Genomic DNA, 26,415 nt, shown 5'->3' on the forward strand with positions numbered 1-26,415 from the left:
GAGTTCTAGCACGGCTGGGAACTTTGTTCCAAGAACACAACTGTGATAGACCTTTAAACCTTTCGTCTTGGCTCTCTTCAGCTGCCATATATGATAATATATAATACAGGGGTTGGGTGCATAAAAATAATCTTACTGAAGAGCAAGGTGAGAGAGGGGATCTAAGGTATAGAGATTTACTTAACTTTTGATAAACTCAGCCTCTTCTAGTGATTTTAACTTACAGTTATTAAACACCCATCACAGATCTGTTGAGTCCAGTCCTATCAGGTTTCCAAAGGACATTAAGCTGTCTTACAAAAGTAGGCATTAGCTTCATCAGAACCTGCTTAATTTTCTCTTCTTTTAAGCCACTCTGCCCTGAGCATCTGCTGCTCCTATCCTACATCTTAACTAAATTCTATCTTTGTCCCCAAACTCATTTCTGAAGTATAAAAATTCTCTCCTATCTGGACCCCAGTTCAGTTGGGTGAAATTTATAGGCACCTGGATCACTCTTGAGGATTTTTCTAATTCCTGGCTTCTTGGGTTAGATCGAAAAGAGTATTGAACCTAAAGTCAGGAAGTTGTTGCTTTTCGGTTGTGTCTGACTCTCTGTGACCCCATTTGGGATTTTCTTGGTAAAGATATTGGAGTGGTATGCCATTTCCTTCTCCAGATCATTTTACAGATGGGGAACTGAGACAAACATGATTCAGTGACTTGCCCAGGGTCACACAGGAGTGAGTGTCTGAGGCCAGATGTGAACTGATATAGATGGATCTTCCTGACTCCAAGCACTGGCTCTATCTACTCCACCACTTAGCTGCACCAAATCAGGAAGATATGAGTTCAAATCCGGCCTTGGACGTTTGCTAGCTATGTGATCCTAGATTTTTTTTAAAGGGTTAATAATAATACTTATCTTCCGCAGTTCTTGTGAGGATAAAATGAATAACATTTACAAGTACTTTGTAAATCATAAAGTGGCAATATTAATCTTAGTTTTTACTTCCCATTATCTCCTCTATTTCTTCATTTCCTCTTTTTCTTTGGCCATTAACATTGGCTTTACAGCCTGATTACTGTTGCTCCATGGCCCCACTTCATATGTGGGTTCCTCTGACTGCCACCCTACATGTGAGAAACCTTGTGGCATTGGGTGGGCAGACTCTCAAACTGTAGGTAGCTCCCGAGCCTCCAAGCAATTTGTTTCTTTTTAACTAGACTAGGTAAAAGGAGCAGCTTGGGACACTGGAAAGGATACAGAATTTGGAGTCAAAGATCCTGGATTCAAATCCTTTTCTTGTCACTTACCCCCTTGGTAAATTTAGGCAAGATACTTAGCTTAGAAGCGTCAGTCTCTAATTTGTAAAGTTAGGGAATGAGACTGCACTAGATATTCTCTGGGGTCCTCTTTCAACTCGTAATCTATGATTCTCTGGGAATGGGAAGACACTTTAGTTCAAAGCAGCTGCAATTGGATTCTATATTCTTCATGTACAGAGGATACCATAGCACTAGTAGAGGAGGGTTCACATACAGTAACACCTGACAGGACAAAACTTTGGGGATTACTCATAGCCAGGAGACATGGAAAAGCCCTTCCCAGAGATGTTAGGCAACCAGAGGTAGCTTCTGGTGCTGTCATCAGGTAATTGTCAACAAGCAACAATGGTCTCTCTGCTAGATGCTTTGGCTCTATCTCTGGTCTTTGATTGCCTCTGGGGGAAAGTGGCCCCTGAAACTATTTGGAGATGCCCTTAAGTAGGTTAAAAGCTATCTTTTGAACTTTTCTAGCAGTGGCTCAGGATACTCATTTTAAATGTTGATTTGAGTAATTCAGGTTGTATCCCTGGGTCTCTAACCTAGTTCCCTTTAAATCGTTCCATTGTTTCCATTTGGAAAAGCTGCAAAATACCACTTGAGCTGTGGTGAAGGGTTTCCTGTTGTTCTAGGTCTCCATTATTCTGCTGGTTGCAAAATACTTTAAGTGGGGAACAAAACTGCTAAAAGCCTAATAGGGCTGGTAACTTTTGGTCTATATATCTGCATTATTATACATTTCTATTAGCAAGGAATTCCTGGCTTTCCTACATAATAGCACTTTAAGGTTGGCAAGATACTTTCCTTCTCTAACAATCTTGGGAGCTTGTAATGGTAATTTAAATGGGAAGATCTTTCCCATCCATTGATAGGCTTATGTGCCCTATTGGGGCACATGAGAAGTCCTGGTCACATGAAGCCAGTGGTGGGAGAAGCTTGCCAAATGGGTGGAGTAGGAAGTGAGTCAGAGCAGCCAGAGCTGGGAGAGAGCAGGCAGCAACTAGCATGAGTGGAAGAGCTTGTCTGTGATTTTGTTTAAGGCAGCTGGTTTGTGGGAAGTCTAGCGGGGGAAGGTTTGGGGATGGTGGTGCCCCCTGAATTGTTATTGTGTATAGATTTCTTTGTTGCCATGATGGGTTTGGTTTTCTGATGTTGGAATTTGGCTTTTTGGTGTTTGAATAAATGTTTTGATTCTGTCTTCCACGTGGAGAGTCTGTTATACTTTGAGATTCAGAACTACACAGGCCTATTCACAGTCACCATCAGTGATGTGAGTATTGCCTTGGTGATACAGAGCTAAGTCATAGGATTACTGAATTATCCCATATTTAAACCTTAAAAGGACCTTAGAGGTCATCTAGTCTAGTCCTCTGGTTTTGTACCAGGCCTCATTCAGGCCAACATTCAAATTTGGGATGGAAATTCAATGGGACATTCGAAGACTATAAAATTCAATAAAAATACAAGATTTAAATGCTGCCATTGCCAATTCAAATAAATGTTGTTCCCCTTGGTTTTCATATTCACCAAGGCAGCAACACTGAGGAAGAAAGACATACAGTGCCTGGCACATTGTAAAGGCTTAACAAATGTTTGTTACCTGACATATTGACATTCCACAGGGTGGTAGATATTCTGCCAAAGCCCAAGAACACCAAATCAGCACCAATCACTTTTTATGCCTCCAGTGACAAGAAAGCCAAGATAAGTCCCTGGACAAACCAAATTCCTAGGATGGCCTCTATGCCCTCTTAGAGGGAAAAGAGTCCAGCCCCATGAAATAGATGTATGCAACTCCTACTATGTTCTTCATTTTATAGATGAGGAAATGGAGACTCAAGAAATTAAATGACTTGCCCATAGTCATGCAGCTATTAAATGTCATAGGCAGACCTTTCTGACTCCAGTCAGAACTCTCTTTGTAACCCCATTATATGCATGTGTAGACTGAGATCTTGACAGATTAAGTGACTTGCCCCAATGACATGAGTCTCCACCAACTGTAGAACTCCATAGTGAAGGCAAGGCCTTCCCTTTTTGGCCAATGTTGGCACAGTTGACACAGTTAGAACAGCTGGTATCTGGTATCTAATCTTCCTGCAACACTGTGTTTTAGGCGTGTATCAGGTTCTTCTTAATTTAGCACTGCTAATGGGTGGTGGAATGACCTGTGTTAGGAAAACTCCCTGCTCCCAGAGGAAAAGGAAGCCAGTTTTGCTGGACCTAGACTTTACGAAGGGCAAGAATGTCTACTAGAACTTAAAGGGTGAATTGTAGATAGGTTGTGATTGGCTTTAAAAGTCAGAGAGATTTGTATTTAAAGAATTGTCACATGCTGTTCTGATTCTGAGGAACCAGAATAGACAGCAGAGAAATCTGGTGACTGGAGAAGCTGGTTGGCATATTGTAGAACTCATTGCCTTTTTGTATGTACCATGAATGGTTTGTCTATTATTTTAAAATCCTATACAGTTCGATTTAAGTAGTATATATTTCTAGTGTTTCTTACATATTTTTTAATGTTTTCATTTCTTAAGGTCTAGAACTGGGCTAATTTAATTCTGAATTTATATGTACCTATATTCAGAAAGGCAGGGCAATTAGCTAGCACAATGTATAGAATGTCTGGTCTGGAATCAGGAACACTCATCTTCCTAAATTCAAATCAGGCCATAGACATTTACTAGTTGTATGACTTTGGGCAAGTCACTTAACCCTATTTACTTAGGTTTCTTCATCTGTAAAATGAGCAGGAGATGGATATGGTAAACTACACCAGCATCTTTGTCAAGAAAAGCCCAAATGGAATGCAAACATTCAGGAACACCTGGTTTGCACCTCATGTCAAGTTGCACGGGAGAGATGTACAGGATGTATGATCCGGAGCAATTCAGGTAATCTTCAGAAAACTTTCCAAGACTACATTGCCAATCTAAACTAGTATGGGGTATTTTCTCAACTTGAACTCCCTATATTGATGCCCCAAGTCTGCCCCAAGAATATGCACCTTTAATTAGTGTTGGCTGAATTTTGAATATCTTTATTTGCATACAGCTTTGAGCTTCATATCCCTTATATCATTTGATTCTCACAACTATCCGTATTCGGTAATAGGTAGGGGGCATTGTGGCATTTTTATAAACATGATACATCCTCTTATCTGAGAGGCACCCTGGCCCTATACCAAGGAGCCAAAAAATTTGACTTTAAATTCTGCCTTAAATCACTCACGGGTTGCCTATTGTTAGGTCAACCACTCACCCAAAGCCTCAGTTTATTCAACTCAAAATGGGACTAATACTTCTGTTTACAACTTCAAGGGGTTGTTAGATGGATCGAGGAATATAAATAATAAAAGTGCTTTCAGAACCTTTGTGTTTGGGTCAGGTGTCCATTTTCATTCAGTCTGACAAATATTTACCTTATATACAGGGCACAGTGCTAGGCAATGAGGCAAATATGGTGTAGTAGGATAAGCAGCTGGTCTTGGGAGTCAGGAATAGCTGAGTTCTAATTCCCCTTCACAGACTTACTAGCTGTGACTTTGGTTACATACATCATTTAACCTTTTCAAGGATCAGTTTCCTCTCGTTAAATTATGGTTGCTAAGATTTCCTTCCAGCTAGAAATCTGTGATCAAAGACAAAGCGTTCAAAAAGCGTAATACCTAATATGCAAAATAAGCCACATTTACAAATAATGTATAGCTAAAAGCAGAAAGGGATAAAGCCCAAAGAGTAGTAGGAAGAAAGTGATAAGAGTATTTGGAAAGAGATCACTACTGACTGTCCCAGGCACATAGTAGGTGCTTAACAAATGACTGACTAGGGTGACTGGAAAAATTCATGGACGATGTTAATATTGCAATCGGGAATCTAATAGCTAGCACAGGCCTCCAAAAGATGTGAGGCGAAGGCGTAGCCGATTATAGAAAGGCAAAGTGGATGGTGGCCCCTGCCAGACACCCTCTCCAGGGAAGGGCTTTCCCACTCTGGCCAGAGTGGCAGAGGCAGCAGCCTGACTGGACCGAGGCACTTCCCCCCTTTAGCTAGCCCCAAGTTGTCAATCTTTTCCTAAATCCCCGCCCGAGTCAGGCAAGTCCTACCAAGAGAGGCCCGGAGTGGGAGGGCAAAAAGAAAACTCTCCTCCCGCATTCCTGATCCCTCTTCCTGCTCCTTTTCCCCCTTCCCCCGCCCCTCTTCCTCTCTGGCTACGTGGTGGTCTTCCAGGCCGACACCCCGACTGTCAGGCAGGCATTATCCGTGGGGGTGGGAGAGGCGCAAGCCACTGAGGTCCAGAGTGGGAGGACGAAGAGAAAACTCTCCGCCCGCATTCCTGATCCCTTCCTGCCGCTTTGTCCCAGCCCTTCCCTTCCCTCTTCCTCTTTGGCTACGTGGTGGTCGCCCAGACTGACACCCCGACAGTCAGGCAGGCACCCCCAGTGGGGCTGGGGAGAGGAGTGAGCCCAACGGGTCCGGAGTGGGAGGCAAGTTTGGTGGGGTGGGAGGCCGAGAGGGGAGAAGGCAGGGCAGCTGCTGCAGCGGGATGGGGCAGATCGGCCGTGGCCGGACCCCGCGCCTCGGGGTGGCCGCTGGCGCGGGGCGAGCCCTGCTCTGCGCCCTGTGTTTCTGCGGCTCCCTGAGCCCCGGGCTGGCCCAGTACGAACGCTACAGCTTCCGCAGCTTTCCCCGGGACGAACTGATGCCCCTGGAGTCCGCCTACAAGTACGGCCTGGACCAGTATGGCCACGAGAACTGGGCCGAGAGCGTGGGCTACCTGGAGATCAGCATGCGCCTGCACCGCCTGCTGCGGGACAGCGAGGCTTTCTGCCACCTCAACTGCAGCACCGTGCGCATGGACAGGGACGTGCCCGCGCCCCCTCCGGACCCCGGCCTCGACCCGCAGCCCCCGCCCCGGGACAGGTTCGCCGACTTCCCCGAGCTGAGGCTCTTTGGGGACCTGCTGCACCGCGCCAGATGCCTCAAGCGCTGCAAGCAGGGGCTCCCCGCCTTCCGCCAGTCGCAGCCCAGTCGCGAGGTGCTGGACGAGTTCCAGCGGCGGGAGCCCTACAAGTTCCTTCAGTACGCCTACTTCAAGGTAAGCCCGCCCCCGGCCCATCCCCCCTGGACTCCGCCCTCTTCTTGTGAGCTGCTTTCCAGTGCCTTTCTTCCAAATTGGTCCAGCCCATCCTCAAACATCTCCCTAACCGAACTCTATCGCTTTAGAACTGGAAGGGACTTCAGAGGTCAACAAGCCTAAACTCCTCGTTTTACAGCTGGGGAAACTGAGACCCACACAGACAATGTACAGAAACCTTCAACTTTCTTTTTTTTCTAAAAATAAATGTTTAAATATGCTTTCGTTCCCTCTACACACACACACACACACACACACACACACACACACACACAGAGTTCAGGAAACAATCGTAAATCAAATCATAATCTGTAATAATTCACATAATGACGCCTTTGCTGCTTTGGAAAGGTGTGCCAATTAACTCCCCTCAGGCTACAACAAAATACTGCCTTCCCGAGGCTTGTCTTGTCTAGTTTTTTCTTGCCTCCTCTTAATGGAATATGAATTCCTTAAAGGCTGGCATTTTTAATTTGTATCCCAGAAGGTAATCCTGTGTTTTGTACTTTGTAAATGTTTCCATCATTCATTCAATAACTGCCTTCCTAGGTTTGTTATCCTAAAATCATGGGTCTAGAGATGGAAGGGAACTCAGAATATAACTAGTCCAACCCCATTCATTTTACAGATGAGGAAACTTGAGTGCCAGAGAGGTAAGTGATTTACCCAAGGTCACAGGAGTAGTGTCTGAAGTCAGATTTTAGCTCAGGTTCCTCTGACTCCTAGGTCAGTACTCTTTCCCCTCTTTCCTTTTGCCTTCTTAGTAATTTCTTAACCACCTTCATCCCTCATTTTCAAATTAGCACGAAAGTGCATCTGCCTTCAAAGAATCTCAGAAGAGACTGGAAATGGCCATTTAGGCCAAACTGTGAACAAAGAATCCCATCTTCATGCCCAGTCTTTTTCTTTCTCACCAGTCCACAGGTCCTTGCTTAAGTAATTTCAGCCTCTCATATTGGCAAAGTCCACTTGCAAGGCCTTGTCCATCCTTTTCCAATTTAATTCAGTTAATTTCAAGAAGAATTTATTACATACTCTGCAAGGCACTGACAAACCCCAGATCCTCCACTTTGTCCAACACAGCAGTCTCTATGCTATTGGACTTCCTGGTAACATAAATATCTCTATTTGGCCTTCAAAGCATTTCATAACTTGGCTCCTTCCCAATTTTCCAGTTGTTTCATACCTAAGTCCTCTCCACATACTCTTGGATCTAGTGACACTGGCTTCTTTATGTTCCCTGCATAAAGAAATTCCACCTCCCAACTCTGGACTTGGTCACTTGCTGTTCCCCATGCCTGGAATTCTCTCCTTCCTCTCTGTCTTCTGATTTCTTTCAAGTCCCAGCCAAATTCCCTCCTTCTGTAAAAAGCCTTTCTCCATCCCCCTTGAATCCACCCCACCTTGATAAGACTACTGCTAGTTTATCCTGTATATTCAGCTTGTTTCTATACAGTTTGCATGCTGTCTTCTCCATTAAATTACGAGCTCCTTGAAAGCAGGAACTGTCTTTGGCCTTGCCTGGCACATGGTAGGTGCTTAATAAATGTTTACGGACTAACTGACCTCTGACTGCATAGCATTTTGTCTTGGATCTCTTTTTTGCCCCTATCAATCCCACCTCCCCAAACTCCTGGAGGGTAGAAACTGTAATTTATTTTTTTATCTCAAAGTGGCGGTTTTACATCTTAGAGATACCTAAAGAATATTGAATTGAACAACCGATGTCTGCCCCACTTTTGCTCCAAGCCCTCTGGTGACAAAGAATTATATGTAAATTATCATTTTTTCTTCTCCTATCTCAATGAACATTGAGTAAATATTTCATTATTCCTCATTATTCCTCTGTAAGTTGAGACCTTAGTCGCAGCTTTCTAGGAAATGACAAATCCTACAGTTTCAGGGCTGTGCCTCTACCAAAGTTCATGGAGGCATTTGTTTGGTAGGTCTTCCTTGGGAGCCCCCTTCCTAGAGATGAAGCTATATGCTATGCTTGTTTCAAGCAGCCTCCGGAGTGGGGGAGAGTTTCTGCCATTGTCTTCTCTAGGTAATGAAAGGCAGGGCAACTCCTTAGACCATTATTATTTAATTTTTTAATGTTGAATGCAGCAAGCATATTAATTTTGGTTCAGCTTATGATATGAACAAGTCATATCTATTATGTGGTATCACAGAATGGAGGTCCTTCTTGTATAATTCATGTATACAGAAATACATTTATGCCCATTTTCTGAGATAGAGGAAAGGCATCCAGATTGCTTCAGTCGTATGCTACTTGTTTAGAAATCAGCTGAGTTTGGCCTGGACCTTATATGATTTTACTGGTGACAAGAGTGAAGTTTAACCCAGGTACAAATGTGGAATTTTTTTTAAAAGCGGTTTAAAACAGTTTGAACAACTTTCTGTTAATCTAGAAGTGAAGACCTAGGCTTAGTACAGATTGTTGATTGTATTTGATCCAGCTAATGAAAATAGTGGTATTGAACAAACAACTATTCTCTAGAACAATTAAATTCTCATTCTGGTTTTATGTCAGTGATGATGGCTCTCAGTGTGGATTACAGCAACTTTATCAAAGAGAATGCATATTTGCAGAGTTACACTAATTCAAACACTAATCAAAAATTTCAGGTGGCCAGACTCTACTATTTATTTATATAAATTGATGCAGCAAAATGGAATACATGCCAGGGTTGGGGCATTGAAGTCTAGGGCCACATGTTGGATGTTCAGAATTTAGAGCATAATTTTACTATTTTTAAATAGTAAAATGTTTATTTTTTATTTATTTAAATGATGTCAGTAATAAATAATACAAAATATTTATATTTAATTTTTATTGATTTTTAAATAATTATTGAAGTTTATTTTTGATACGGTTCATCAAGTAGAATTGATTTTTGTTGTCGTTCAGGTGTTTCAGTGTTAAGTTTACCCTGCACACAATCATTTGTCGTCCCAACCACAAGTGAGTATTCTGTCATTCTAGACATGTTTGAAGGATGACAGCCCATATGTATCAATTAATTTATTTGGTCATTTCAGTTATGTCTGACTCTCTATGACCCCATTTGGGGTTTTCTTGGCAGAGATGCTGGAGTGATTTGCCTTTTCCTTCTACAGTTCCCCACAAATGGGGAAACTAAGGCAAACAGGGATAAGTGATTTGCTCCAGATCACATAGCTAGTAAGTGTCTGAGGCCAGATTTGAATTCATGAAGAGGAGTCCTCTTGACTTCAGACTTGGCAGTCTATCCACTGTACCACCTAGCTGCTCAGCATCTATTTAGCACCTACTATATACCAGGCACTGGTACAATAGGAAAGCACTGGCATTAGAGTCAGAGGACCTACATTCAAATTGTGTCTCTTATGTTTAGTACCTGGGTGACCTTGGACAAGTCTTTTGAATTTAATGGGCCTTAATTTACCCATCTATAAAAAGAATGGGTTGGACTAGTCAGCTTCTAAGATCCCTCTAGATTTTGGATCCTCTAAGATGAGCAATAGACATTCATCTTTCATTTGTTCTTCCCTGTGTGCGTGGACAGGGCAAACAACTTTAAGTGATTTATAAAGCTCTTCCAGGGGCCTCTGCATTGCCGTGGGGCTTACTGAATCGTGATAATGCCATGCAAGAAAAGTACCATCCCCAGGAAATCCCTTTTCAACCCTCTCCTCCCAATGGTGAATGCCTTTGATGAACCTCAGTCTCCCCTTTATATGCTTTGTTTGATACTTGTTAACCAGAAGGTGATTGAACGGAATTATTTATGTTGTTCCATCTGGGGAATCCTGAGTGACTTTATTGTGTGTTTAGGAGAGAGTTGTAAAAGAATTAGATGTTGTAAGAATAACCACTATTTCTAAAGAACTAAAGATGGCTATCACCATCTTTATCACCATCTTTATCACCATCAGAGATCAGTACACAGGTGCTTGGTGGTGATATGCTGTTTCTCATAACCAACAAAGAACTCTGAAGAAAGCCAGAAGTGCAGGACATTACTTAGGCACTGTAGAACAGGAAGAAGAGATGGGGCGGTCCTATGGTGATAGTGACGAATGACAGGTAGACAACAGATACCTTCATGATATCAAGAGAAAAGTGAGGAAGGCCTTCATAACATCAGGTGGGTCAACTTTTGGGAGAAGATGGCCAAGAATGACCTGGGATGGGTGGGCATGGATGGGTGGCAATCTGCACCATTGACGGGAGCTCCTGAATGGATGAGATCACCGATCTATTTGAGTTTATTTTTCCAGAAGCTTTGCCTTGAGGACATACTATTGGCCATATCTCTCACTTCTTTGGATGTGTGGCTCTTGGACAATAATAGAATGCTTTCCTCAAAGCACACTCTTCCTTTGGGGAAATAAAACATGCTTTGTTACAAATGGCTTTATAATGATGTAGTTTCCTGGAAGGACCCTGGTATGCAAAATGAGATTAGTCTGTGGGTTTTTTTTAAACTATGATTTATTGATGATTTGTTTTTTATACAATAGTATACTTTAGTTTTATATATTTTACGCCATAGTGTACATAGTCATTTCTCAACACAACCAAACTCGTCTTCAAATGAATTCTCCTTTCTCACAGAGAAAATAGTTAAGTAAAAAGAAGCAGTACACTAACCAGATATGAAAAAATATGTGTGACTTGCTGCCCCTACAGTTGCCTTGCTTTTCTGCCAAAAGAAATAGGTTTTTTCTTCAATATATACTGCATTGGGCCCTCCCACAGACACTCTTTATACTATATTGTATCTTTAACAAAGAGGGAAGTGAATATTGGGAGGGGCAGTTAACTATCATCTTTGGGGGAACTTGTGTTAAAAGGGAATAACATGTATTTCCTGAGGAGACTTGGAGAATCAGTTGTAATGAAGAAAGAGTCTATGAGGTATTATAATTAGTCATGGAAAAATGCATCTGTGTGAGACTTGCAAAGTTGACCATCATCCCTGAGAGAGTCTGAAGAGTCATTTTGAGGGAAGTGAGTTTAACTGCCATTTTAGAGGGAGAAGATTGAACTGTATTTCACTCCTGATGAGAACTGAACGAACTTTTGTTTTTTGGAAAAAAAAAAAAATCTTCTCTGAAGAAGACATTCTGAGAATTCCTGAGAGACCTTAACTGGCATTCCCAAGAAGACTGAATTGTTGGTCTATTTTTGAGACATTGTTGCAACTTTTTGTGGGAAGTGACTCTGGCTGTGACTTTCCTCAAAGCCAATGCATTGAGTAAATGTTTGTAGTCCTTCGTGGATTCTGGAGGGCCTCATTCAAATCCCACTCCTAAGTAGAGTCCCCCAGTAGAATAGTCCTTGGTTCTAGGGGTACTCTTAAGAGTGTGAGGTTCAGTGGGGGCGGAGCCAAGATGGCGGAGTAGAAAGACGCACATACACATAGCTCTGAACCCACAACCCATAGAATGGCTACAGGGAAGTAACTCACGGCGAATTCCGCACCCAGAGGCCACGGAACATTGGAGCGAGGGAGATTTCGGTTCCAGAGAGACCTGCAAACCTCTCGCGGGGGGTCTTTCGCGCTGCGGACTGGGCGCCGGGACTGGGAGCTGAGTGCAGCCCTGCAGCGGCCACGGCACCGAGAGGAAAAGATCCGAGCAGGCTTCACAGACAGGATCTCCAGCGGCCACGCGGGTCCCTCCACCCACAGAGGGATCTGCAAACCTCTCGCAAAAGGTCCGTCGCGCTGCAGACGCAAAGCCCAGCCCAGACCTGCTGCGGCCACGGCTGCGGCACCGAGAGAAACAGATCCGAGCAGGCTTCAGGGACGGGATCTCCAGCGGCCACACAAGTCCCTCCACCCACAGGTGACAGGGGTGGGTGAGAGAGTCTCTTTGGCGGGTCGAGAGGGGAGTGGGGTGCCCCCATAATTCAGGCCCCCCCGGGAGGTAGAAGCTGAGAGGCGGCTGCAGACAGGGGCTCCCCAAGCGGGCGGGAGCCTGAATCCATTGTGGAAGGTCTGTGCATAAACCCCCTGAGGGAACTGAGCCTGAGAGGCGGCCCTGCCCCAACCTCAGCACCAGAACATAATCTCATACTGAATAGCAGCCCTGCCCCCGCCAAAAGCCCTGAGGCTGGAAGCAGCATTTGAATCTCACACCCCAAACGCTGGCTGGGAAGATCAGGAGGTGAGGTGGGTGTGAGGAGAATATTCAGAGGTCAAGTCACTGGCTGGGAAAATGCCCAGAAAAGGGAAAAGAAATAAGACTATAGAAGGTTACTTTCTTGGCGAACAGGCATTTCCTCCCTTCCTTTCTGATGAGGAAGAACAATGCTTACCATCAGGCAAAGACGCAGAAATCAAGGCTTCTGTGTCCCAGCCCACCCAATGGGCTCAGGCCATGGAAGAGCTCAAAAAGAATTTTGAAAATCAAGTTAGAGAGGTGGAGGAAAAGCTGGGAAGAGAAATGAGAGACATGAAGTCAAAGCATGAACAGCAGATCAGCTCCCTGCTAAGGGAGACCCAAAAAAATGTTGCAGAAATTAACACCTTGAAAACTAGCCTAACTCAATTGGCAAAAGAGGTTCAAAAAGCCAATGAGGAGAAGAATGCTTTCAAAAGCAGAATTAGCCAAATGGAAAAGGAGATTCAAAAGCTCACTGAAGAAAATAGTTCTTTCAAAATTAGAATGGCACAGATGGAGGCTAATGACTTTATGCAAAACCAAGAAATCACAGAACAAAGAGAGAAGAATGGAAAAATGGAAGATAATGTGAAATATCTCATGGGAAAAACAACAGACCTGGAAAATAGATCCAGGAGAGACAATTTAAAAATTATGGGACTACCTGAAAGCCATGATCAAAAGAAGAGCCTAGACATCATCTTTCATGAAATTATCAAGGAAAACTGCCCTGAGATTCTAGAACCACAGGGCAAAATAAATATTCAAGGAATCCACAGAACACCGCCTGAAAGAGATCCAAAAAGAGAAACTCCTAGGAACATTGTGGCCAAATTCCAGAGTTCCCAGGTCAAGGAGAAAATACTGCAGGCAGCTAGAAAGAAACAATTCAAGTATTATGGAAATACAATCAGGATAACACAAGATCTAGCAGCCTCTACATTAAGGGATCGAAGGGCATGGAATAGGATATTCCAGAAGTCAAAGGAACTAGGACTAAAACCAAGAATCACCTACCCAGCAAAACTGACTATAATACTTCAGGGGAAAAAATGGTCTTTCAATGAAATAGAGGATTTTCAAGTATTCTTGATGAAAAGACCAGAGCTGAAAAGAAAATTTGACTTTCAAACACAAGAATGAAGAGAACCATGAAAAGGTGAACAGCAAAGTGAAGTCATAAGGGACTTACTAAAGCTGAACTGTTTACATTCCTACATGGAAAGACAATATTTGTAACTCTTGAAACATTTCAGTATCTGCGTACTGGGTGGGATTACACATGCACACACGCTCACATACATAGAGACAGAGTGCACAGAGTGAATTGAATAGGATGGGATCATATCTTAAAAAAAAAATGAAATCAAGCAGTGAGAGAGAGAAATATATTGGGAGGAGAAAGGGAGAAATTGAATGGGGCAAATTATCTCTCATAAAAGAGGCAATCAAAAGACTCATTAGTGGAGGGATAAAGAGGGGAGGTGAGAGAAAAACATGAAGTCTACTCTCATCACATTCCACTAAAGGAAAGAATAAAATGCACACTCATCTTGGTAGGAAAACCTATCTCACAATACAGGAAAGTGGGGGATAAGGGGACAAGCAGGGTGGGGGGGATGATAGAAGGGAGGGCATGAGGAGGAGAGTGCAATTCGAGGTCGACACTCATGGGGAGGGATAGGATCAAAAGAGAATAGAAGTAATGGGGGACAGGATAGGATGGAGGGAAATATAGTTAGTCCTATACAACACAACTATTATGGAAGTCATTTGCAAAACTACACAGATATGGCCTATATTGAATTGCTTGCCTTCCAAAGGGAAGGGGTGGGGAGGGAGGGAGGAAGAGAAGTTGGAACTCAAAGTGTTAGGATCAACTGTCAAGTAATGTTCTTGCCACTAGGAAATAAGAAATACAGGTAAAGGGGTATAGAAAGCTATCTGCCCCTACAGGACAAAAGAGAAGATGGAGACAAGGGCAGAGAGGGATGATAGAAGAGAGAGCAGATTGGTCATAGGGGCAATTAGAATGCTTGGTGTTTGGGGGGGGAGGGGATAAAAGGGGAGAAAATTTGTAACCCAAAATTTTGTGAAAATGAATGTTAAAAGTTAAATAAATAAATTTAATTATAAAAAAAAAAAAAAAGAGTGTGAGGTTCAAGTGAGATATCTATAAACCACTTAACACAGTCCTTGGCATATAATAGGCACTTAAGAAATTCTTGTTCCCTTCCCCTGGATTCTGTTCCTATCTTTTGTAAAACATAATTGACATTAATTAGTTAGATGTTACTGAGGTACTAATAATTGAATCAACAAATGGTGTAGAGAAAGTACTAATTGTAATTCATATTGAGGCAAACAGACTGGAATGCCTTCAAGCTAACAGCATTGGAAAGGTTCTTATAAATTCAGGTTCTAATAAACCTGGGCAGTTTTCGTGTATGATTTCTTGAAATTTAAGCTTTTAAAAAAATCATGGTTAGTAGGGATTCCAGCGAATTCCTAAATCATGTTTCTAGATTAGTAGTTTTTTATTTTTGATTTCTTCCATTTTCTTCTATTTAAAAAAATTGTTCTAATTTCTTACAATCTCAAGGATTAATTGATTTCTATTTGTTTTATTCTAATTTTCAGGGAATCTGGCACTTGGGTAAGTTTTAGCCACTTTTTCTTCAAAGATATTTATTCTTCCTTCAGTTTTCTCAAAATCTTTTATTTTGTGTGCTTTTAATCTCATACTTCTATGTATTCATGTAGTCCTTATGAAAACTCCCCCCTTTCCCTTTGAGTCTCTGCTTGAAATTATTTGGGAGTTAGCCTCTCCTTTTGAGGGTGATGTCTAGATTTGTAATGTATTTTAATTTTTTAATTTTTATCTTTTACTTTTTACTCGTTTTTCAGTTTACTCATCCTTCCATCTTCAGTTGCCAGATGGGGGCTTTGTGGCAAGGCCAATCTCTGCCCCCTGTTGCACGTTTAGGTGGCTGATTAATGCTGTTTGGTATTGACCTGAGTCATCTGAGTTATTGTACTGACCTTTTCCTCCTGGAGTTACCCTCTCATGAATCTTTGAGGTCCAGAGTGCTGGATCTTCTGTGTCCTTATCACACCTCAGGAGGGGGTGCTGGGGATCTCAAAGCCCTGGGATGCTCTGGTCCAAGGTACATTTGCATTGGTTGTGGCAGCTCCTTGGGGCTTCTAAAGGCCCCAGTGTGATTTTATAACCTGTCTGAAGTTTTATTGGGAGAGCCTCCCCTATCATTTTACAGAGACACCTTCAGGCAACACATTTCTCAGGCACCTCTTGCTCGCTTATTTATTAAAATTGGTACTGGCTTTGCTGGCAGTCCTCTATCCTATTGACTGTGGGCTGCTGACTGACTTTTTGTGTAGTTCTGGATTTCAAGAAGTCATCACTGGATCTGGATTTCTTGATCATCATTGAGTCTGATACAAAGGTGAGGAGGAGCCAGGCAACTTGCCTTTGTTCAGGCAGTTATCTTGGTAAAGAGTTGCTTTTGTAGGAGTCCTAAGCATCCCAGTCTAACCAGAGCACTAGATAACCTTTGGTGGAGTGATCCTAGAGAGTGATATCAGAGAGTATGTATTCCTTTATCCATTTATTCATACATCAAATATGACAGTTCTAGGCAGTGTAAGAGATATGGTTTATATAAAAAGTCATCTCTGCCCCTGTGAAATTTAGTACCCTAATAAAGGAATATTCTGATGAAAACCAGATCACAAGATTGTAGGATTTGGAAGTAGGAAGGGCTTTAGTGATCATCTAATTTTTTATTTTTAAAAATTTATTAAAATGTTTAGCTTTTGTTTTTACCTTACCTTCATTTCCAGCTATATCCCTCACCTACTCAGAGAGTCATCCTTTGTAACAAAGAAAAAAAAGGAAAGAGGCAAGAAAAGCAAGACAAAACAATTCAGAAAAACTAAGCAACCGAGTTAGAAAGTATATGTGATATTTCACACCCCTAGTCTCTCGCCTCTGTGCAAAAACCAGAGAGTGATGCATTTCTTCTCGGGCCAATCTTCTTGTTCCTCATAATAAAAAAGCATTCTGTTTAATCTTGCACGTGTTCTTGTCCAAAAGACATCGTCTGATCCTATTTCCCATTTAACATCTAGTGAAGCTGAGGCCTAGGAAAGTGAAATGACTTTCCTGAGGTCCCACTGGTAATAAGAGATAGGACTGAAATTCATACCCAGGTCTTTTGATACCAAATCCCATGGTTCTTTGTTTGCAACGAAGTTAGCAGTTTTATAGCATGCCTTTCTTTCAAAGTCACCCCCTTCCCTCCTTTCTTCCTCCCACCTCCCTCCCCCCCAAGATGCAGGCCTGTGCAGAATTTTGTAAAGTAGGATTATTTTCCCTGCAGCCTAATTAGTCTATAAATGGATATTTATTAAGCACCTACTATGTGCGTGGCATTTTACTAAACTCTGGGATTGCAGAAAGATGATCTTCAAGAAGTTCACAATCTAATTGAAGTAGACACTATCTGTGGGCCTTTCAACACCACAGTTCTAACATCTGTAAAGGAAAAAAAAGGTGCTTTTGCAGAAAAAAAATTAGAAAGTGATTTTTTGAAAATCAAAACCAGCTATGTAATGGCATGTCGTTTTCAATATCTAGATTTTATGATATGAAAGAGACTATTTTCAAGTTGATATATCATTGTTCTTCTTTAAAAAAAATTATGGGTTTCCTTTTCTGCATGTTTTAGTTGGCATGCACAAATGGGATTTGAAAACACTCTGTTTGAAGCACCCTCCCCCGCCCCCAGCCTTCTCTATCCTTACATTTTACTTGTAAGTTAGAAAATCAAGTTTTGCAAGTGTTTTTTGACTTTACATGATTAAATCCACCTCAGCCAGCAAGATTTTCTTGTACTCTGGACAATCACAAGTTTTTATTTTACTCCATTTAATCTTCTAAGGCACTGATTCGTAGGAGGAGAGATTTAAAGCCCGATAGGACCTTTGAAGTCACCTAGTCTAGCAGCTCATTTCATAGATAAAGAAATGAGGCTCTGAGAGGTAGAGGGAACTTTATTTCCTTTTGCTGGTTTCTGTGATTATTGGCTAGCTCTTGTCCGAAAGAGCAGTAAAATTCCTCTGAGCATTTCAATCACCGTAGGTATCTTCATGAGCCACTTACTGTGCGCTTTCATAAAGTTCTACAGGTAAGGAGGCTCTGTCTAGGTCACAATTTGAAGGCAAAAAGGTTAAGGCTGACCTAGAGATTTTTCCCATTGTCTTTGAAAATACTATTTCCACGATGTTCTGTTCAATTTATAGTCTAAGACACAGACTAAAATAATGTGAAAAAATTATCAAGTAATTCAGGCTAATTATTAGATATAGTTTCTGTAATTCCCCAGGGAGCTAGGAGATATCCAGGACTATTTCTTGGACATTATTTCCATAGCACCTCTCTGTCCTAAGGGAGAGAATATAAAGATGAATTGGGGGCTATTGCCAGTTTCTCTGCATATCTGAATTTATACTCTGCTAAGAGGGAATCATGAATTCTCCAATGCCCCATTTTGGAGTGGCACCATTGGGTAGTATGAGCTCTCCATCTGGGTTGAAGGGATGTGTCCTGAACTTCAACATACAGATGAGAGTAATATCACGAGGCCTACTTTTTTGCTGAAATTCTAGAGGGCACTAAGCCAGTTTGTGGAGAGAGCTATTACCTCAAAGACTTGTACAGTCCTATAGCTACCCCTCAAAGGCACTGCTGAATATCTCTCCAGACTGCTCTCTGTTGGTTTTGAGAGGGTATCAGTACCTAAGAGGTCTCAGTATGTGATAGACCAGAGATATTGGAAGCTGTTCTAGCCATGTGTATTAAGAAAGTTCGGATTCGCTCCTGTAAATGACGCTCTCGGACTCAATCAAAACGAAAATAAAAAGCTTTAATTACACAAGGCACGGTACAGACAATTTAGGACAGCAGAAGAAGCAGAGGGCAAATATAATGATTATTGATACAAGGGCTATAATTACAATAGATAGATAGAGGAAGAGAATACATCACCAATTCAAGGGAACCTCCAATAACTCAATCGGCTGGGAGCCCCGTCGCAGCCAGAACAACTTGAATTGTGTAAAGATGGTCCCGCGCGAAGCGTCCTCCCACGGGTGAGGCTAATCGGCTGGGAGCCCCGTTGCAGCCGGAACAACTTGTGTAAAGATGGTCCCGCGCGAAGCGTCCTCCCACGGGTGAGGCTCATCGGGACTTGGTGGTCCGAGCTTTTTATAGGGTTCGCGAAAAAAGAAGGCTCTCAGCCAGGGCAGTTACATACAGAGTTTTAGCCCACTTCCCTAGCATATGCAGCTTGTGTGTCTGGGTCTAATTCTGGCTTTTTAATTGCTGACATGTTCAAAAACCTTGAAGCTCAGCACATTTTATCACTGTCAAGTGCTTATGCTCAAGGAAGGGGCCACCTTCCCTTGAACATAAGCAGTTTCAGGAGTGGCGAGTTCCTGTTTTTATTGCCAAGGACATACAAGGTTTAAAGAATGGTCAAGTCCTGAGACTAAACGTTCAATAGCTCAGGCCTATTAAATTTGAATGATATTACAATTTTAATAAGAAAATCTAATTTCTTATTCATTTGGCCTTAATATCATGAAAATAATAAGAGGACTGAGCTAATGGGGTAAACTTAGAATAGATCAATTTCATTTTTCAATACATATAGCAGTTACAAATACATAAAAGTAATAAAAACAATATTAATAGCAATACAGGAATAGCTAAACTATTAAAATATACCTTAGCGCTAATTAATTTAAAAAGAAAGTCATACCAATGATGATTAGTATCAGAGGTTACTAAATGAGAGGCCTCGATAAGTCGATCTGCAACTATGTGAGTCTGTATTTGATGTTCATTTAATGCGCGCTGATTAGACTCTAACAGTTTCTTCAGGATCACAGAATCATTTAGGATAGCTATCAAAGGTTGTAATGAAAGAGAAAGGTGAGGTAAAGGAAGAGGTTTGGGTACCCAAGTAAAATTCTTAGCAATATCTATATCAGGGGAAAAGTAAAAAATCATCTCCCTGCCAATGCAGGAAAGATACATTAAATATACAACCAGAAAAAGGAACATAAACAATCCCAACAAATATAAGATCAGCAAAATTATTAAAGGATATACATATATGCTGAGCTGACACCTCATATATCATAGAAAAATTATTGACAGGGTATATGGTTAAATCACACAAATTGGATGAATGTGAGAGAAGGCAGGGTTCCATCTGCCAGGTCATCATCCCACAAACAATCCCTCTATCAGTTGCAGTACAATCGGACAAGGTATGTGTAACATTATGATCATCAATGTAGTTCCCATAAATATGAGGTAAAGCAAAGTAGCTATGCAAGACAAAAGGGATTACATGAAATTGACACATTACAGAGCATTTCTTAATCTGATAATAAACAATAGTTCCAGTACACAAAGAAGAAGTACATTTAGTATTCTCAGGTAACCGTTTCCAGGCTTCCACCAAATTGAGATTTGGAATTTGTAAGTAGTCCTATATTTGGGAATCACCTTCCTGTAACAACCTCTGTGCATTCTCTTTCTGTATTAGGGTGTACATATTTTGTAAAGAACATTTGGTCCAATTAAACAATTGTGTCACATTGTTATTAAATGTTAGCGAACTTATGGCTGAACTGTTAAAAACTTGCAGGAATTGGCCTTGGTATTTTAAAGTACGTTGATGGGGCAGGATCATCGTGGGCAACCATTTGGCATTAACAGTAAGTGCTTGAGCTACATCCTGTCCAGCACTGCGCAGTCTGCTGGCCAGGGTCTCAAGATCTATAGAATTTACTATACCCAAACCAGTTCCTGTCCTGCCAAGTAATGTATCATACCAGGCCCCCCCTTTTTTTTTTCCTATTACAATTTGGTAATACAGGGAAGGATATGTTATTATTAACATTAATACACTGGGTCGTGTTGTTAATGCCTCAGGTGGTACAATTACTATTCTTCAACTGATCCTTCATCACTTGAAAACGCCTATCAGGGGTGGTAGAATTTCTCCACTGTAAGGTTATTTGAGAGTCACCTGCGTGCAGTCATGCTCCTGGGATCCAGGCAAAATTTTCTGAGATGGTGTACAGCAATAGCCATATCCCTAAAAAACACTTTATTCACATAAGAAGACACGTATTAATGGAACATCATGTAAGGTATCATCTCCTGAATAACAAACCAGCACTGTATTATTTTTTCCCTCAGCTATGATTTCCATGGCCTTAGGCCAGTCTGTAAGTTTATTTTTAACCCATGCCTTTAAGTCAATTGTCATATTGGTAGTACCAAATCCTCCCCTCCTGGCATCAGAAGATTCTGGTGTATGAACTTTGGCCCATTCAAAATTCAGGCAAGGGATAATAACTAGTTGGGCAACTCTCCTTCTGTTGTATGATAAGGTTCAGTATCCAAATTCTGCAAAATTATTTTAATTTCTCCAACACAGTTGGAGTCAATTACTCCTCCTAGTACACCTACTCCTAAAACAGCTAAACTTGATCAGGATAGTATCTGCCTATAACGGCAGTATTTTGAGGCTAGGGAGGAATGTGATTCCAGAAGCCCAAATACATGCACCTAAGCACCCCATCATTCCCCCCCCTTAAACAGACGGGACTCAAAATCTTTCTGGGGTAAGGGACGAAGGTCTCAGATTCTGAAACTGCTTCATGCTGAGATTGGACGTAGAGCTGTCCCTGACTTTAGAAGTCCCATTCAGGGGGTTGGTTCTGCAGTCAGTGTCAGGAACATGATCCAGGTCCAGACAGTGATGTGTAATGGTCTCAGACAGAGGGTGATATACAGCCAGAACGGTCATCTGCAAATGGAAGGAACTAAACCTGGAGGAGACAAAACTGGCAAGGAGATTAAGCAAACAAAGGTCAAAAAATGACCAGAAGGGGTTAAATATGTGTTGGTATCCTTTAGGTAGGGCCATCTCAAATCTGGTAGGGTACTAATTGTCAAATCAAGTCACAACACTTTTCTGTCTTCTGAAAATACTTCCCCACACTCTCTCAACATACTTAAACCATCTGAGACTGATACAAAGGTATCCAGAGCAACGATCTGGGGATAGGAGGGACTTGGATAACCCCCATTTGTCCCCAAACCTTCTTATCTACCTTCTATATTTTCAATCAAGCCTTTATTTATCTTTCAAAATCTCTTGAGCCCATTATTCAGACTGCTTCACTCTCCTTTATATTTCTGCCATAGACAAGATAGCTCACAAGTTATTACTCTTCACTAGTATAGCTGTATTGCCTTAAACAAAAGGGGTTTCTAACTTGAACCTCACAACTGAGTAGATGTGCATCGTTGTTTCACAGGCTTGTTTATTTCTTTCTGATTATTCACTCTGGAAGGGAAACTTTAGAAATTAAGTTGTTGTTGTTGCTTACATACGATAAGTTCAAACACTAATTTTAACTCTTGCTTAGGCCATGGGATGACTACAAATTCAAATCAAAATACCAAAATCTTTTCTGCTTTGTAGATCATTACATATTAATTTAGCAATACATTATCTTGAAAATGACAATTTAGTAGGCCTTACATGAGAGATTTTTTCTTAAATTTCTTCTAAAAATATTTTCTTTCCCTTTTTTTTTTAAAAAACAGTTTAAATTTTATCCTGATGTTAAGTCACTAAACTTTTATAAAGAAAATTAGTTGAAATTTTTTTTTTTGAAATGATAACTCTCTTTTTTTTTACTTTGAAGCAAAAATAAAACTTTAAAATTGAAGTTCATTAAAGCTGAGTTGTTATAAAAATGTCCTTAAGTAATATGAATTCCCAAAATATTATAAACTAAATTCTTAGTTATTGCAGAATTCCTAGATATTACAGAATGTTTTAGTCAAAAAGGTGTTATGATGGAATCTCACATTGGTAGCAGTAAGAGACTGGTCACAGAAAAACATGACTGCTTTTAAAATCCGTTTAAACAATGGGAACATCTTAAGATAAGTCTTGAGCAGTTTACATAAATTTCTCCACATGTTCTAATTTTAGATAAGAAATAATATTTGATTTTCCAGTAAGATTACACAAAAGGGCTCACACATTTACTGACTACTTGTTCTGTTCATAGAAAGTTGCTAGAGAAGGAAAAAAGAAGGGACATGTGGCATACCAAATATGACAGGATAAAACATCCTTTATTCTGTTTGAATTCAGGTTAAGAGTGAAATTCTCCAATCATGCAGTATCGGTCTCATAGCCAGACTCAGGAATAGTCAGGTAAGAAACATTCCTTTTTAAAGGAACACAGTGGGGAAACTGAGCCAGGGGGATCCCATCCTAGATTGAGGCTAGAATTGTCTCCTTGGCCTTTCCTCTCCAAATACAAACTTCACCTGTTAACAGTACAGGATCACGTTCCCTCTGAGTAACTTGTGGCATTTCTCTCAGATACTGGTTTAATGTGAACAACTGTACCCAAATTCAAACTCAAAACAAAACTAGTTATGGTCCCAAATGCCTTTTATCTTAAATAGCAAATTTCACTAATTACAGTTTAGAGCCAGAGACCGTTACGTTGTTTTTTTTCCTTCTTATGGAGTTGCAATAAGTAATAAAGATCTACCAGGACTCACATACACAAGAGATTCCATTTAACATCTTTCCTTCTCAAATTGAGAACTTGTCCTGATGTAAAAGCCAATTGTTAAAAATCCTTTCTATCTATTACAACTTCTGAGAAAGTCATATTCATTGTTTATGAACTACATAAGCCAAACAAGTTCTTTTCTTTCCATACACAGTAATCAATTAGCCATTTTAGGCTTAGCATTGAAACAGTAACTTCAAATAACTTCACTAACAATTTTACAACTTTTATTCATGATAGTCAAATTGTTTTAGCTATAACTTTTATCAGGCAAAGGTGAAAATACCTGGTTTTCTAAATGGCAATTACAAAACATCATTATAAGACAAGGTTAGCAGGACTCATAAAGTAACATAGCTGGTTTTACACAGTTTTCCCGACATCTTTTAGTTTCAACGAAATTCGGGTTAAAAATTACTTTGTCCAATACTATTTCTGAATTAGAGTGGTCACTCAATTTTTACAGTCTAAGAGAAATTCAGAAATATAATCTTAGAAATGTAGTCTTAACACGACAATAACTTCAGGTGGTATTATTTACATTTCCATAAATTATTGATCTTATTACCTTTAGTAATTAAAACCACTTCAAAATTAACAATTATACACCAGTCATTATATTAAGAATCTCATAATCATTTTATCCTTTTGATCCCATAACAACAACCATTATTATCTTTACTTTTACAAATCAGAAGACAGGTCATCAAACAGAGATAAAATACTTTTTTGCAACCGGAACAGAGAAGTGAAGTTTACCAAGAGCAGAGAAGGTGATGATCTTGAAGAGAGACATTTACACAACGAATCCTGTTCGTGACGCCAATTTATGTATTAAGAAAGTTCGGATTCGCTCCTGTAAATGACGCTCTCGGACTCAATCAAAACGAAAATAAAAAGCTTTAATTACACAAGGCACGGTACAGACAATTTAGGACAGCAGAAGAAGCAGAGGGCAAATATAATGATTATTGATACAAGGGCTATAATTACAATAGATAGATAGAGGAAGAGAATACATCACCAATTCAAGGGAACCTCCAATAACTCAATCGGCTGGGAGCCCCGTCGCAGCCAGAACAACTTGAATTGTGTAAAGATGGTCCCGCGCGAAGCGTCCTCCCACGGGTGAGGCTAATCGGCTGGGAGCCCCGTTGCAGCCGGAACAACTTGTGTAAAGATGGTCCCGCGCGAAGCGTCCTCCCACGGGTGAGGCTCATCGGGACTTGGTGGTCCGAGCTTTTTATAGGGTTCGCGAAAAAAGAAGGCTCTCAGCCAGGGCAGTTACATACAGAGTTTTAGCCCACTTCCCTAGCATATGCAGCTTGTGTGTCTGGGTCTAATTCTGGCTTTTTAATTGCTGACATGTTCAAAAACCTTGAAGCTCAGCACATTTTATCACTGTCAAGTGCTTATGCTCAAGGAAGGGGCCACCTTCCCTTGAACATAAGCAGTTTCAGGAGTGGCGAGTTCCTGTTTTTATTGCCAAGGACATACAAGGTTTAAAGAATGGTCAAGTCCTGAGACTAAACGTTCAATAGCTCAGGCCTATTAAATTTGAATGATATTACAATTTTAATAAGAAAATCTAATTTCTTATTCACCATGCAAATAATCAATGAGCAATTGTTAAGTTTTTACAATCTGCCAGTCTCTGTGTTAGGTGCTAATGATACAAAAACAAAGAATAAAACAACTTCCATTCTCAAGGAACGTACAATTCTATCAGAACACAAGGGACTTCCAGAATGTCAAATGTGAACCACTCAAGAGTCACCAGTAGATTTAGGACATTGGCAGTTGTCCATGGAGGTAGGCAACCAGTTCCCTATAGAGACAAATGAAAGTCTCATTCATGAGATGTTATTTGAGAAGGTGGCAAGCCTAGAATGTTGGGAGCTTTGCAAGGAAAGCAGAGAGACCTCAGAGTTGGGAAGATGTAGGAATGATTTCAAGAACTTACAGTACGGTACTGGACAGAGGAAGGTCTTGTAAATCAGAGATCTATAATGCGTGCCATATGGGGAAAAGGCTTTGGCTCCCTGGGACCTGTCTTTCTGGTCCTGGGCATTGTTATTTACTCACTCTGTGTTGGAATCATTTTTCAGGTTTTGGGTAGGTAATTATTCCTGGGCCTTCTGGGTTGGAGTAGATAAGCTCTAAATTTACTTCCAACTTATGGAATGGTCAGTAGAAGGTTGGACTTGGATTCAAGAAGATTCAAGATCATATCCTTTGATATTTGCTCATTCTGAGACTATAGGCAAGCCATTCTCTGAGCCTCAATTTCCTCATTTACAAAATGGGAGTGATAATCCCGATAGCTTTTGTAAGGTTTTGTAAGGTTTCAGTGAGACAGTAGTCCCATCTTTGTGGTCCAGTTCCAATTGCTCTTTAAGCAGTTGCTTGGGGCATGGCCTGACTGATTTACAGTGACAGTTGCCCTTCAACAGCAGTAAATATGTTGTATCCTTTTGCTGTGACTACTCAGAAAAGCTCCTTGCCCTTATTATGTATTTGATAAATAGTTGTTTCTTATTGATGAGATATATATGTCTTGGTAATCTACTCTGGAAGACTTTTACCCTTAACATTGTAGATGAGACCAGTGGGGGATTCTCACTGTGGGGATTCTTATAATCTAGTGAGGAGAGGACTCATGTTGAAGTAGGGGCTATTTTGGGGGCATGGGATTGGCTAGGTGGCCACCAAGATGTCTTCCAACTCTGAAATTATGTGCTTCTGAAATCATTGATGGGGGTGGGAGTCCCCAAACTGAATATTTTCAGTCCGAAACTACATATTGAATAGTCCTGTTTGAAAATGCTACCTAACCAGCTGTTTCAGTTTCTGAGTTGACCACACTGCCAGTTTGAAAAATGCTGGGGTTTTTTTACTCCTTTAGAGGCATCTTGCTTTCATTGAGGGTGGCGTGACATGTCATGCCCATAGAAATATCAGCTTACAAAAGAAAAAAAAATCTAAAGAAATCTTTAATAATGTAATTCAAGTAATTTAACAACTTTAAAAACTTTCCTAACATATTGTACTAATAGCCTAAGCTTATGTTCAGAAGCATATTCTATCACAGCTTCCTTATCATAGCGTACA

At 40.9% G+C, this 26,415-nt stretch overlaps 1 protein-coding gene and 1 long non-coding RNA gene across 6 annotated transcripts in view; both read left to right on the forward strand.

The window, feature by feature from the left end:
* The first annotated feature begins 5,448 nt into the window (after positions 1–5,448).
* The window catches only part of CRTAP (cartilage associated protein), an 82,537-nt gene continuing 61,570 nt past the window's right edge, over positions 5,449–26,415 (forward strand). For 3 of the 5 annotated variants that reach the window (XM_072651483.1, XM_072651485.1, XM_072651484.1), the window contains exon 1: positions 5,449–6,402. In XM_072651483.1, coding sequence (XP_072507584.1) covers positions 5,851–6,402 — 552 coding nt within the window. In that variant the 5' untranslated portion in view covers positions 5,449–5,850. The remainder of the gene's footprint in view (positions 6,403–26,415) is intronic. The other 2 variants (XR_011976635.1, XM_072651482.1) reach the window with 1 other exon arrangement.
* On the forward strand, positions 6,409–24,621 carry LOC140532706 (uncharacterized). Its single transcript, XR_011976636.1, has 2 exons — positions 6,409–11,801; positions 14,756–24,621. It is a non-coding gene; the product is annotated as an uncharacterized lncRNA (long non-coding RNA).

This window comes from Notamacropus eugenii, chromosome 3 (genome assembly GCF_028372415.1).
Source record: "Notamacropus eugenii isolate mMacEug1 chromosome 3, mMacEug1.pri_v2, whole genome shotgun sequence".
NCBI lineage: Eukaryota > Metazoa > Chordata > Mammalia > Diprotodontia > Macropodidae > Notamacropus > Notamacropus eugenii.